Below are 14,772 nucleotides of genomic sequence, written 5' to 3' on the forward strand. Positions count from 1 at the left end.
CAAAGCCACAGCTGTCACAGAATAAGCAAATGTTTAGAGCAGGAAAGCCCTGGTGATGATAACCTTAAGTGAAATCAAATCTTACCTTGAGAAATGCTGTCCCAGAGAACCCCCTTCTTGATTACGACGTTCACGTAGTACTAACTGCTAATCACTTTGATCCTATACAGTATAATCAACATTTTAATGCTTTCCATACAATGATTTAGTTTGAACCCTTACAACAACCCACTGAGGTAGGTAGTATTCTTATAAGAGCTTACTTATAAGAAATATACTGAGGTAAGTTACACAAGATCACACACTGTTAAGTGGAAGAGCCAGATTTTTACCTTGAAATCCCAACTACAATACAAACTTTTATTTAAATAAGGAAACAAGCTATTGTACAAATATTACTTTTCAGGTGTGGCCTGCGGAGCCATGGCTGTAGATGCTTAGCTCTATAAGAAGTGCTTCTATAGATTTTTAGGTTTAGAGATGATACCATCTGGATACCTTTGCTTGAACCTGGCAACCACATCTGGGTCTAGTAGGTGGATCCCATCCAGTTGGTTTCCAAGGGTGATCCTGAAGCAAGGATAAAGAAGGAGCAAACCAAACAATCCTGGAATTAAAAGACTTAATATTGCTAAAAGATGCATACCTTTTATTAAGGCTGCCTACGATCTCCTCAAATATTCATGCCAATTCTTTTAAGAAGACTTTAGTATTAGAATAGTATATGGTAGTATGACTGATTAGGAGTTGGGCACAGATTGTGTCAAAACAGGCTGGATCTTTATTACTTAAGGGTTAATAACAGCTAATTCACAGAGTTGCTACCAGTGAGTATTCGGATAAGTGAAACACTAGCAGCATATCTTTCAAAGCTCTACAAACAGGATGAAAGATGTTAAAACTGTTAACAGATTAAATGGATTCTTATCCACCAGGGGGCAGGTTCAATATATCCCATAGAATAACTGAGGAAGAACTTTAGCGGGCACCCTAGAGAGCAGTGGTTTGAGTCCTAAAACCTGATGGGTTTCCAGTGAATGTTGCAGAGCCCCATAAAGCAGTTTAAATACAAGCTCAGGTGGCTTATGAATCCTCTGAAGTCACAAGCAGACTATGAGGTGAAGTTCTACTAACATCTGTCCTTCACCATGAACACTTTGGCCCTTGAGAGCTAGCAGGTCTCTCTGGTCACCTTACCAGTTGGGCTGCACATTGTGTGGTCGTCCAAATAACTCAATCTTGCGAGTGCCAGGGGACAGTCTCTCAATCATGCCATAGATTTCATCTGGTTTATGACTGGTAGAACGAACCTAGGAAAGAGGCCCTAATTACTTTTAGGTTACCAAAGATAGCAAGTCTAGCCCTTTCCATTTATGTTTATGATCAAATGAGAAAACCTAGAGCACTTCTGGCTTGAATAACATGGAAGGTATGGATGCCTAGAGAAGCACATACCTCAGCTACGATCACATCGCAATCCAGACCCTGGTTGAAGCCTTGGGGATTTCCTTTGACACCAACCTGCTCACCACAAAAAACACATTATCTTATGATACCCCAGCATTTGAGCTTCTTCTCAAAAAGAAGTCCACAATCAATTCCTCTTTTTGTTCCATCTCGAACTGGGCCCCCTTGCTGCTCACCAAGCAGTGTTCCTTCCCATGGTTCAGCCAGTGACCCGTACGGCCTGTCCGGATGATGCGCTGCAGTTGGTTTGTCTTCACCCAGATAATTTCATCTACTCGTTCATAACTATGGGATATACGAAAGAGAACTAGAGCTTTAATCAGGCTTTCACAGTTTAGGGGTGGTGCCATCTACTCTACAGAGGCAAAGACCCACAGGGAATGCTCAGAGAAGGGAACACATCTCAACTACGGCAATTACGTTTTTATTTCCTCCAAAAGAAAGCAACACAATGATACTACTTACCCCCAGAGGTTCAGACATTCTCTGCCCAACTCCATGGCCCTAAAAAGAAAGGTTAATCAGCTACTTCCAAGCCCATATATATTTATCCCTTCAAGGTATCTAAGTGCTTTCAGTAAATAATTCAGTGAACATTTCCATGCAAGGCACCATTAAGGCAAAAGGATGGATCTAAGAATGAAAAGATAAAACAGTATCTACTCTCAAAGGCCTTACCTTTCACAAAGAACAAATGTAGAGTTAAACAGAACTCGAGGTATCATTTGTGTTATAAGCAGGCATTAGGGTCTCAGGAAAAAAAGGCCAACTTAGTCATACATTTAACAGCAGGGCTAGGAAAACCCAGGATTTTAAACCCCACCCAGAACTCACTCTGTGCTACATCTGCCCATACCTACATATCTTTGAACTGCATTACCTGCCTGTGACCCAGAGGAAGAGAAAGCCATCATCCTGAAGTACTGGTATGTTGAGCCTGCGCATCTCATCATCTGTCAGGGTCCCATAGGGCAGCTCCATGTGAATATCCCAGGGTGGGTCAGCCATCACAACTGCAAACTTGCCCAAGATACTGACGTCCAGGTAGCGGATATCACAACAGATCCACTGCATGAGGTGGTATTTGGTCATCTTTCCTTCCTTCACTCTGAGATTCATGGCCCCAGTCCCTCTTTTCCATTTGATTTTCCTGTTCCCTTATAAATATGTATATCCCACACCATTCCCAATCAGCAAGACAGACTGCTGATTATACCTGCTTTTCCTACATGGATGGCTGCCCTACTCAGATGCGAGTTCCTAAGTTGAAATACGGGTACCTGAGGAGGGAAGAGTCGATCTGCATTTGAGTCACCTCCGACACTCTGTGTAAGAGCAAGCTCCTGGCTGGGTGTATGGTCTTTGCTCCCAGGAGCCTCAGAATCCATGCAAGCATCAATTTCATAGTGAACATATTTGCAGGTATCCATGTGGAAACACGTGTTAAGGAAAGAGCAGTCACCTAATGACTCATCAGTGTGTTTATTGATGATTCGTCTGGGAAAACAAAAAAGGGAGAATGAGAATCAAGATGTGTTCCAGGGGCACCTGGGTGGTTGTCGATTAAGTGTCTGACATCAGCTCAGGTCATGATGTCACAGTTTGTGAGTTCAAGCCCTGCATCAGGCTCTGTACTGTCAGCTCAGATCCTCTGTCTCCCTCTCTCTGCCCCTCCCCAGCTCATACTCTTTCTCATACTCTCAAAAATAAACTTTTTTTTTTTTAATTTTTTTTTTTAATGTCTTATTTATTTTTAGGAGAGAGAGAGAGACAGCGTGAGCAGGGGAGGGTCAGAGAGAGAGGGAGTCACAGACTGAAACAGGCTCCAGGCTCTGAGCCGGCTGTCAGCACAGAGCCCGACGCAGGGCCCGAACCCACGAACCGCGAGATCACGACCCAAGCGAAAGTCGGACGCTCAACCGACTAAGCCACCCAGGCGCCCCAAAAATAAACTTTTAAAAGAAAAAAAATGGTGTCCCAGAGTTAGATCCCATAGGTCAAGTTCCAAATTGTTTCAAACTTTTTTCTTTTATTTCCCTCTCCTAATTTTATCTTAGACCATCCTCTAAGTTTTCAGAGAAAGAAGGCAGGTGATATGGAAATCCATAATTCACACTAAAGAGTTACAATTCCTCTCTGAGCAAAGACAACTTTCTTATCTTAACAATAGGAAGGAAGGGCTTGCTGATTAGAACTGAATAAAATGCTGACCTAAGAGTCCAGGTTCCTCTTTCTCCTAAGATCATCCTCCTCCCAGAGAACTTTAACTTTCAATGGGGCTCAAGAGACAGAGATGCCTTCCTATTGCAAGAAAAGAGGTATTTTTAAAAAATCTCACATCTATTTGGGAGTGCAGTCAATTCCCTCCCACAGAACACTACTTCTGAAAGTACACCTTCAGAATCTGGGGGTCTAAGACAAATCATTAAAACCATTTAATAACAGGAGCACCTGGATGGCTCAATCAGTGAAGTGTCATCTTGATTTCACCTCAGGTGGTGATCTTGGGGCTCTGTACTGACAGTATAGAGCCTGCCTTGGACTCTCTCCCTCTCTCTCTGCCCCTCCCTCACTCTCCCTTGAGAGTTTATTTTGAAATAAACATTAAAAAATTAAAAACATTTAATAATAGAAATAAAGACAGAACTCCAGTAAATGGAAGGGATGTCCTGAAAAGGGATGACCGCTTCTAGGAGACCCACCCCATCTCTCCCCTTCCCAAGAGACCTGAAGTGCAGCTTGCGACAGGGCCGATCAGCATCACTGGCTTTCATGCACTCCTCCTTTGTTCCATAGTCACAGAACTCTTGTACTTGGGCCCGACCTCGTGAGCGAAACTTTTCAACAATGGACTGTTCCTTCGCTGTTGTTGTATTTAATAACTCTAGGATCTCCTGACTGACCTGTGACAGAAGAAGCCTTGGACTTAAAAGGGTTTGCAGATAAAATGACCCCTAAACCACCTCCCTAAATTCTACTTGACAAATGTCCTGTTGTAAGGGATGAATGAGCTAACCTAAAATGGGAAAAACTAGAGTCCTAGGAGAAAAGATCTGTCATGGGTTCAGTCCTTTCTCACATTTGGGATGGAATTAAAATATAAGAAGCCTGGTTCCTACTGCTAAGCATTAAGCTAACCTCCCTTCCCCAGGAGAGCAATCCTTCCCACCAAAACCACTTATATTTATATAATCAAGACACAGTGCTAAGCACTTTACTGTTCAGCTGAGTCTATGCAACAATTCTAGAAAGGAAGGTACTCTGGTTATCCTCATGTTATAGATGAAGACAAAGGCTCAAGAGAAGTTAAATTAATTTGTTCAATCACACAGCTAGAAGTAGGAAATGGATAAGAACTCATGTGGGTCCGATATTTATATTCAGAATCATGGTAACTGGCAATTCACACTCTTTAATCATCTGTTTCCATAATTAATGGCCCATGTAACTACCTTCTAGCATTCATCTCCATTCATCTCCCTCTTCTCTAAATTTCAATTCCTGTTCTCTTGACCTGTTGATTCTTCCAAACAGATCCAATGACAAACATTGTTTAAATCAGTTTCTCAATAATTGGCATTACTGACATTTGGGGCTAAGTAATTCTTTGTTGTGTGGGGATTATACTACTATGACTACAGGATGCTTAGCAGCATTGTTTGTCTCTACCCACTAGAATGCCTGCAGCACTCCTCTGTTGTGACAACCAAAATGTCTCCAGACACTGTCAAATGTTCTCTGGGGGAGAAGAATGGGGGCAAACATCCTCAGTTGAGACCCACTATTCTAAACCCTCAACTCTAAGAACTGCTCCTTGCTTGCCCTAGGGGTAAAACCCTCTCAATCAAACCTATAATTCAAAGTGTATGTGTGAGGGCTGGCTGGCTGGCTCAGTCGGTAGAGCATACAACTCCTGATCTCGCAGTTTTAAGTTCAAGCCCCATAATGAGTGTAGAGAATACTTAAAAATAAAATCCTAAAAAGCAAAAACAAAAACAACGTGTATGTGTGCAAGCATTTCCATCTACCCCTACCTTCTTGCTCTGTTGTTCCTTAGTAGACTGCTGGTTCAGAAGGCTCTCTATCTCCAGATCAACATCTGAGGCAGCATGTTTCCTTGATTTCTTGGCTGGCTCCTTGGCTGCTTCTGATGCTGAAGAGGCCAGACCAGAGGCCAAAGAGCTGGCAAAGGCAGCTACCGTGGTTGAGTCCTGCTCGGCTCGCCGCTTCTGCCCTGTGATAGTCCCTGCCACTTCCCCAGGGCCCTTCTTTTCTGCCACAGCGCCCATCATGGCAGAGAGCTTGGAATGATCGGCATAGGTCACAAGAGTGGGATGTGCATCATCTTGTAAGAGCCCTCGTTTTACCTCAATCAACTCCTGAGCTGCAAACTTCTGTAGGAGGCTTTCCACCCCATCCTGAGTGGCAGGGGCATCTGGCTAGGGAAGGAGGGGAGAGGAAGGCAATAAGACACTGACCATGAACGGAAGAAAAGAAGTGGTACATCCCAATACTGTCTTATCAGATCGTTACCGTGGAGATGGCAAGACGGATGGACACAGCATCAGTGGGCAATGTTAAGGCCAGATCGGAGAGGTGGTGTAGCAATTTCTTCTCTAATTCAGGGTCTGTCGCTAGTTCAGGAACTGCTGAAGCTGTACTGGGCTTAGGGCCACCAGAAGTGGGTGCAGCAGGCACTGGACTGTCACTGCGGAAGGTGGGAGACAGTGCTGCTTCTGGATTTCGTAGATCTGGGAGTGAAGAAAAGTGAAGAAAATGAAAAAGGGCAACCAAGTAGGTCTATACATTCCACGTGAGTCCAATATTCACAGCACACAGTTCTTTCTTTACATGCAGAAAATCCTCTGACCAAATTTAGCACTAGATAACTTTCCTCAATCATACTCAAACATTCACTGCTTTGTCAAGATAATCATGGATTTTCTGGGAGCCACTTACCCTTCCTCTACTGGTTGAGAGGTGTTTTCCTAATTCCTATTCCTGCTGTGCTTCAGAGGAAATTAGCAGCATGGCAGATTTCTCGGTCCATACCACCTCCCTTCAGCTGCTCTAAATGACAACTGATATAATCAACCCAAATTTATATATTTATTTATTTAATGTTTATTTTTGAGAGACAGACAGAGACAGGGTGTGAGTGGAGGAGGGACAGAGAGAGAGGGAGACACAGAATCTGAAGCAGGTTCCAGGCTCTGAGCTGTCAGCTCAAACTCACGAACTGTGAGATCATGACCTGAGCTGAAGTTGGAGGTTTAACCGACTGAGCCACCCAGGTGCCCCAATCAACCCAAATTTAAAAGCCAGAAATATTTTCAACAACCTAAAATGTGATCCAATCTTTCGAGGAATGGAGTTTGAATTTTAATGAATCAAGACCACTGGACATCGGAGGGTATATAAAATGAGGAGAAGAACGTGACTTTTTTTTTTTTTTAAGATTTATTAACTAACCTCTACATCCGATATGGGACTCAAACTTACAACCTTGAGATCAAGGGATGCACACTCTACTGACTAAGCCCACCAGGTGCCCCTAGAATGTGACCTATAACACTCAGACATAAAAATCTTATAAAATTTTGTGAAGTCCTGGTCACCAAATGATATTTCATGACTACATTTTTATCACTTACCCTACTACTTCCCAAGCTGGGTAGCCATCATAACCTTAGTAGAACTTTAGAACTCAAATTAGGGCAAAATATTATGTTTAGGAAAGCTCAAAACCTATGATTTAGTTAAAATACAGATGGGAGCACCTGGTTGGCTCAGTCAGTAGAGCATGCAACTCTTGATCTGGGGGTTGTGAGTTCAAGACCTATGCTGGGTGCAGAGATTACTTTTTTTTAAGCTTATTAATTTATTTCTGAGAGAGAGAGAGCATGCGCACATGCAAGTGGGAGAGGGCCACAGGCGGAGGAAGAGGGAGGATCCCAAGCAGGCTCCACACTGTCAGCACAAAGTCCAAAGCAGGGCTTGAACCCACAAACCGTGAGATCATGATCTGAGCTGAAATCAAGAGTCAGACGCTCAACTCACTGGACCACTCAGGTGCCCTGCAGAGATTATTTAAAATAAAATCTTTAGGAAAAAAATTAAAAATAAAATACAGATGAAATACTAAACTCATAACCTGTATCAAAACTCTGCTAAATTAAATATTACAAGCATAAGTGGGTCATTATTTTACATTTAGAAATATTTACGTTACTTGAACATTTTTACTCTAATGGAATTTTTAGTAAAACTGGGCTCAGAAATTCCAGGGAAGGGAGGCACCTGGGTGGCTCAGTTGGTTAAGCAACTTCAGCTCAGGTCATGATCTCACAGTTTGTCGGTTTGAACCCTGCTTCAGGCTCTGTGTTGACAGCCTAGAGCCTGCAGCCTGCTTCAGATTCTGTGTCTCTTTACCCCTCCTCCACATGCGTGCATTCTCTCTCTCTCTCTCTCTCTCTCTCAAAAATAAATAAACATTTAAAAAAAATTTTTTTAATTCCAAGTGAAATGGAGCTGAACTACACCAAACACATTGCTGGACAGATGCATTTTATGTAAAAATAAGTTACAACCTGTTTAGAAAACAGACTTCACAATTCCATACTACCTGGAAATGTTAAATAACTGACATAACCTTCCTCACTATGCTTATGCTTCCTTTATGTTCTGCTGAATCTTGGAGTAGAACTTTTGCCAGATGAACTGATACAAGTCCCTAGTTTTGTTTGGCAAAGAGATACTGTATATATGGAAGGACCACAGAAGCACTTTGAAGGTCTAGATGACAAAGAATTCAAGAGCAAGGAACCTAACTAAGCTAAAAGTACTTAAGGAAGAAAGGGGCACCTGAGTGGCTGTCAGTTGAATGCCCAACTTCAACTCAGGTCATGATGTCATAGTTTGTGAATTTACCCCCCACATCTCTCAAAAACAAAAATGAACAAACAAAGAAAGAAGAAATATAAGTAACAATTATTATTTAGTTTACTTGGAATCCTACAGGCAAAATTTCTACACTGAACAGGATTAAACTGGTGACTACTGAAGTCCTTGCAATTCAGAAAATCAAGGAGTCTAGTAAACTTGAACTAAAATACCCAATTACAATTTACACTAGGATAAAACTCTAAGAGGTTTTTTTGTAATATTTATTTAAAAAAAATTTTTTTTAATGTTTTATTTATTTCTGAGAGAGAGAGAGAGACAGTGTGAGCAGGGTAGGGTCAGAGAGAGTGGGAGATATATAGAATCTGAAACAGGCTCCAGGCTCTGAGCTAGCTGTCAGCACAGAACCCGACATGGGGCTCGAACCCACGTACCGTGAGATCATGAACTGAGCCGAAGTCGGACGCTTAACCGACTGAGCCACCCAGGCGCCCCATGTAATGTTTATTTTTGAGACAGAAAGAGAGAGCACAAGCAGGGAAGGGTCAGAGAGAGAGGGGGACAGAGGATCTGTAGCAGCTCCTCACTGACAACACAGAACCTGATGTGGGGCTCTAATTCATGAACCAAACACAGGAACAGAACCATGAGATCATGACCTGAGCTTAAGTCAGACGCTTGACTGAGTTTTANGTGTGGCTCTCCAGGTCTAACGTGGGAGCTTCTGCTGACTCTATTTCCCTTTCTAGAACTCTTCCACCACAACAAGCACTCAGCAATGGGCACAACTCCTCAGTAGGACTGGTTTGGATGGCTGCTGGGATGCCATTAAATGGATCTGAGAAGCTCTGAGCTTTAAAAAAAAAAAAAAAAAAAATCAGTTAAGCTTTAAAAGTTTTTGAAGTAACTAAAAATTTCTTATATTAAGCAACATAACTAAGCACAATCAATAATAAATATCTTTAAGGCAGATGAAACACAAAGGTATTTTAAAATTAGGATTTCAGGCATTAAATCCACAAATCGTTTTATATATTATATATTGATATAACTCATTATACACATATTTTTACTTTGTACATTATATACAAATATAACCCGCTATATATTTTTAACTCACAGAGTATGCCAAAGGGAGTAAATCAGATAAGCTACTAAACCAAAAACTCTGATAACAGAAAATAGGACTAAAGGAAGATATAGGCTCCCTGGATGTGTTTTGAATTATGTATAATTTTTCTTAAAGTAAGCAGTAAGTCTATGAAAAGAGCCACTTTAACATATATTTTCAATCCCTAGAACTGGATCCTGACATTTGTATTCTCTTTGGTAATTTTACTATAACCACTTGGGTTTTTTTTTCTAATGTTTTTTTTAAATGTTTTTTTATTTATTTCTGAGAGAGAGAGAGAGAAAGCGTGAGCAGGGGAGGGTCACAGAGAGAGGGAGATACAGAATCTGAAGCAGGCTCCAGGCTCTGAGCTGCACAGAGCCCGACACAGGGCTCGAACCCACGAACCGAACCGTGAGATCATGACCTGAGCCGAAGTCGCTTAACCAACTGAGCCACCCAGGCACCCCTATAACCACTTGTTTTAATACTTGCTCTTTTAATGTTTATTTTTTAGAGAAAGAGATAGAGCATGAGCGGGGGAAGGACAGAGACAGGGAGACACAGAATCTGCAGCAGGCTCCAGGCTCTGAGCTGTCAGCTGCACAGAGCTTGACGTGGGGCTCAAACCCACCAACTGTAAGCTGAAGTCAGACACTTAAGCAAGGGAGCAACTCAGGCGCCCCTAATGCTTGTTCCTCATGATTCTGATTATGAATCCTTATGTTGGTAATACCTCCTGGCAGTATTCTTTTCATGGCATTCAAGACAGTATAGCTGAAAATACCTTTTGAGGTTACTGGGAGGGGAGGGTCATATTTCATATTGAATTTCCTGAGGTCACATGCATATTTGTGCACGTATATACTCATTTGGGGAAAAGACCCCAATGTTTTATCATTCTTAAAATGGTTTATTGGCAGAAAATGATTAAGAACCCCTGGATTCCAACTCCTGAAAAGTATTTGTTCAGTTATTATTTCAGTACATTTACTCAGTGCTTCCACTTTGCTGGGAAGTATGTTAATACTCTACTTCTAATCCAATGAAAAATTCTATGTGCTGGATTCAACAAAGTAATACATAATACTTGAGCTTACTCTTGGGTTAAAAGCTCCACTGAAGATAAACAAAATACTATTAGCTCAAAGACAACAAACATGGCCAGTCTACTAATATAACATTGTATATTAATTATACTGGCATTAAGTATATATAGTCAGTCTAATTTGCTAAATTATGTCAACATATATATTCACATCTTCAGTCCCACTGATGAAATATATTGAGCAGTTCACATATTAACCATGTTCTAAGCCTGGCCAAGTCCATTCTGTTTTAATTAGAATAAAAATGTATTCACAGTTAACAATCTTTGTTTCAAAAACCTATACATTAGTTCTATGGAAAACAATGTGGTGGTTCCTCAAAAAATTGAACATAGAATTACCATATGATCCAGAAATTCCACTTCTGGGTATATATCCAAAAAATCTGAAGCTGGATCTTGAAGAGATACTTGTACACCAATACTCATAACAGCATTATTCACAATAGCCAAAAGTTAGAAGCAACCAAAGTATCCACCAGCAGAAAAATGAATAAACATTGTTCAGACATACTATGGAGTTTTCTTTGGCTTTAAAAAGAAATTACAACACATGCTACAATAGGACGAACCTTATGGACATTATGCTAAGTGAAATAAGCCAGTCACAGAAAGACAAGTACTTTACGGTTCTGTTTATATGAGGTATCTAGAGCAATCAAACTCACAGAAACAGAAAGTAGAATGTTGGTTGCCAGGGACTGGGCGGAAGGGGAAATAGAAAGTTATTGTTTAATGGGTACAGAATTTCAGTTTTGCAAGATGAAAAAGTTCTGGAGATTGGTTGCACAACAATGTGAATATACTTCAAGCTACTGGGCTNCTCCCCCACTTGCACACTGTCTCTCTCTCTCTGTGTGTCTGAAAAGTAAATAACCACTTTTAAAATTTTTAAATAAAAATTAAAATGCCACACTGGGGCACCTGTGTAACTCGGTCAGTTAAGCATCCGACTTGATTTCAGCTCAAGTCATGGTCTCACAATTGTGGGATTGAGCCCAGAATCAGGCTCAGTGGTGACAGCACAGAGCCTGCTTGGAATTCTCTCCCTATCTCCTGCTCTCTCTCAAAAAAATAAACAGGGGCGCCTGGGTGGCTTAGTTGGTTAAGCATCCGACTTTCGCTTAGGTCATGATCTCACAGTTTGAGTTTGAGCCCACGCATCGGGCTCTGTGCTGACAGCTCAGATCCTGAAGCCTGCTTTGGATTCCGTGTCTCCCTCTCTTTGCCCCTTCCCTGCTTGTGCTCTCTCAGAATTAATAAATGAATAAACTTTATAAATAAATAAACATTAAAAAATGCCAAACTAAGGAAGGTCTCCCAATAATTCTTTGTCCATGGTATTTTGCATTTGTTAATGATATGGATACATTTCAGTTCATTGCTATCCTGGTCTTTTTTCATTGAGCTTAGTAGTAAACAACTAAGTATCAGATCTCAGGGATGCTATCAAGAGGTAGTTAAGAAAGGTTTTATTTCCTCTGAGAAAAGAACAGAATGATCTGAATTTTTAGCAAGACTTTGGTTGTATATTATATGAAAAATTGATTAATAAACAGAGTGTATCTCATGATGTTTTCCTAAGAATTCTAATGTTCAAGTCAATTCTTTGGAATAACCAAAATAATCCAAAGAAGAAACAGTGATAGGCTGGTATATTTTGTGTGATTTATGTCTATCTTTTCCACTATAGATGGGAATATACCAAATGGGCCAGACACAGCTCTGGGCCAGAAGACAAGATATGTTCAAGCACAAACTTAAAGATAATTTTTATAGAAGTCTTAATCATATTATCAGGCAGAGGTACTAGGGATCTTCATCATATATTACTAAGGGGGTGTACAAGAGATATTTTCATCCAAAAAAACAACATTTACATTCAAGGGAGAATACAATCTTGTCAAAATTATTAAACATACTTAGTAGCAAGAACCTGTATGAAATATCGACACTCTAGTAGTTAGGTTTGCATATGGCACAAAGTTTGATTAATACCAAAGTGTGGTTATTACCATGAAAAGGTGAAGTGGAATTTAAAATTGACTATTAGGGGCACCTGGGTGGCTCAGTCGATTAAGCCTCCAACTCTTGGTTTCAGCTCAGGTCATGATCTCACAGCTAATGAGTATGAGCCTTGTATGGGACTCCTCTCTCCCTCTCTCTCTCTCTGCACCTCCCCTGCTCACTCTCCCTGTCTCTCTCAAAAATAAATAAATAAATAAACTTTTAAAAATAAAGAAATGACTACTAATTAATCCCTGATCATATGACTTGTACTTCTTCCTCTACTTGTCAATTTCTTTAAGTCCTATATAACCATCAAGATCAAATCTCAAGTGCTAACTCCTTCATGTCTTTACCACTAAACTCCATTCCTTATTTTTCCCTTCCCTGTACTCACTGTGGACTCATTCATTCAGCATTTTACATATATCATATTGTAGTTCTGACTTTTTAGAGGCATCGATCCTTTACCCCCAACTAGATTTTAAACCCCTTGAGAGCTGGAACAATGTGTTACTTATGTTTGTCTAACGAGACTTAGGCACACTGTAAATACTCCATCGATGTTTGTTTATTATGGTGTGAGTGCCCTGACAGGGCATCTTCTAGTTCCACGGACCGGAACATGAGTACGCGGACCTAATATGTACCAAGACAAGATTTAGAGATCGACTCCAGGATACGAATAAACACTGGAACCAAGTACCACAAGGATAGTATAGATTCACTATCCTTGTAGACCTTTATAACTGATTTGCTTTAAATAAGCCAGGGCTTGTGGTGGGCGTGGGGGTAGATAAAACTGGACAATCATCGGAGGTTCCTTCAGTTTGGAGGACTGATACAGGGTGGGCAACAGGAGGAAAGAAAAAGTTTAAAAACCGAAAATAAATGTCTTCAGACATCTGCTTGGGACGTGAATGGTTAAGACAATACCGGTTCCTCTACTCATTAAGCAACCCTGTGAGGGTCACTGAGGTAATAAGCACTGTGGATATAAAGGTTCAGTCCTTGCTCTCATGGAGCCCACAATGGCAAAGAAATGACCACTACAAGCAGTCGCTAAAACGGGGGCGTTGGGGGTGGAGAACAAAGAGCCATTGGAGCAATAAAAAAGGGGGACTTACTGCTTCAAGGGATAGGGGGCTGAGAGACCTAGCAAAGGCAATGTTCTCGCAGACTTCAGAGGAGTCGGCCAAGCGGACGGGGGTGGGGACCAGGCTTCCGTCCCAAGCAAGTGAACTGGAAGGAACAGGGCCAGCGAACGGAACCGCGACCATGTACAGGAGGACGAAGCTCTCTGCTGCTGAGGGCGAGGAGTACCGATGTACCAGGCATTAAAGAAATGGCCGCTTGGGGAAAAGCACCGACTGGGGAGCTCCTACTTCTCCGAGGTTGCCTCCCACCCTCCCTGGCTAAGCATCCGCCCGGACAGCCCCGCGCCTCACCCAAGTGCCCCGAGTCCTGCTTCCGCCTCCGCTGCAGCCTCTCCCGCAGCGAGTCCAGCTGCTTTTTGTGGGCCTGGATAGAGCTCCACGTGTCCGACATTCTAGTTTCTCAGCCCAGACACGTCTCGAATCAGGCGCGGCGGACTAGCACCTCCCAGCCCCAGCAGCAGGAAATCTCTTATTCTCACGCGGACACCCCCGAGGCTAACCGGAAAGAGATCTGGGGAATACGCTGGACGGGAAGTTATTGCCCGTTTCCCGCTCGTTTTGAAGCTGAAATAAGAGCCACCTTAGGTGTTGGCAGGATGGCGGAAACATTTTCTATCGGAGCTCCTTCGTTCTTCCGGGTGCAGTGAGGCTGTGGCTGCCATATTAGTGACTGGCAGAACGGCCATGTTGCTTATAGACGCGCATGCGGCCATGTTGAATATAAGGGAATGAATCCTGGGAGTTGACCCCTCCTGTTAAGACGGCGCTAAGTAAAAAAAAAAAAAAAAAAAAGGGGGGTCGCTAATAGAGCAGGAAGTGTAGCTCAGATTTTTTTTTTGAAGATTTTACTTTTAAGTAATGTCTGTGCCCAATGTGGGGCTCGAACTCATGACCGGAGATCAAGGGTCACATGCTCTACTTACTGTGCCAGGCAGGTGCCCTGTATCACAGATTTCTTAAAATGAGAACTAACTAGGGGCACATGGGTGACTCAGATGGTTTAGCATGCGACTTCAGCT

General features: G+C 41.9%; 1 protein-coding gene across 1 annotated transcript; it reads right to left on the bottom strand.

The window, feature by feature from the left end:
* Window positions 1-307: 307 nt before the first annotated feature.
* On the bottom strand, window positions 308-14,277 carry METTL3 (methyltransferase 3, N6-adenosine-methyltransferase complex catalytic subunit). The gene is made up of 11 exons (XM_077770357.1): window positions 14,045-14,277; window positions 6,001-6,218; window positions 5,502-5,906; window positions 4,195-4,370; window positions 2,748-2,964; window positions 2,348-2,535; window positions 1,933-1,971; window positions 1,644-1,752; window positions 1,456-1,521; window positions 1,198-1,310; window positions 308-570 (listed from the first exon to the last, which is right to left on the bottom strand). Exons 1-11 carry the CDS (start codon window positions 14,142-14,144, stop codon window positions 459-461), a joined length of 1,743 nt encoding a protein of 580 aa, XP_077626483.1. The 5' UTR covers window positions 14,145-14,277; the 3' UTR covers window positions 308-458.
* Window positions 14,278-14,772: the final 495 nt, after the last annotated feature.

The sequence above is a fragment of the Crocuta crocuta genome, unplaced genomic scaffold (genome assembly GCF_008692635.1).
Source record: "Crocuta crocuta isolate KB4526 unplaced genomic scaffold, BGI_CrCroc_1.0 scaffold175, whole genome shotgun sequence".
Taxonomy (NCBI): domain Eukaryota; kingdom Metazoa; phylum Chordata; class Mammalia; order Carnivora; family Hyaenidae; genus Crocuta; species Crocuta crocuta.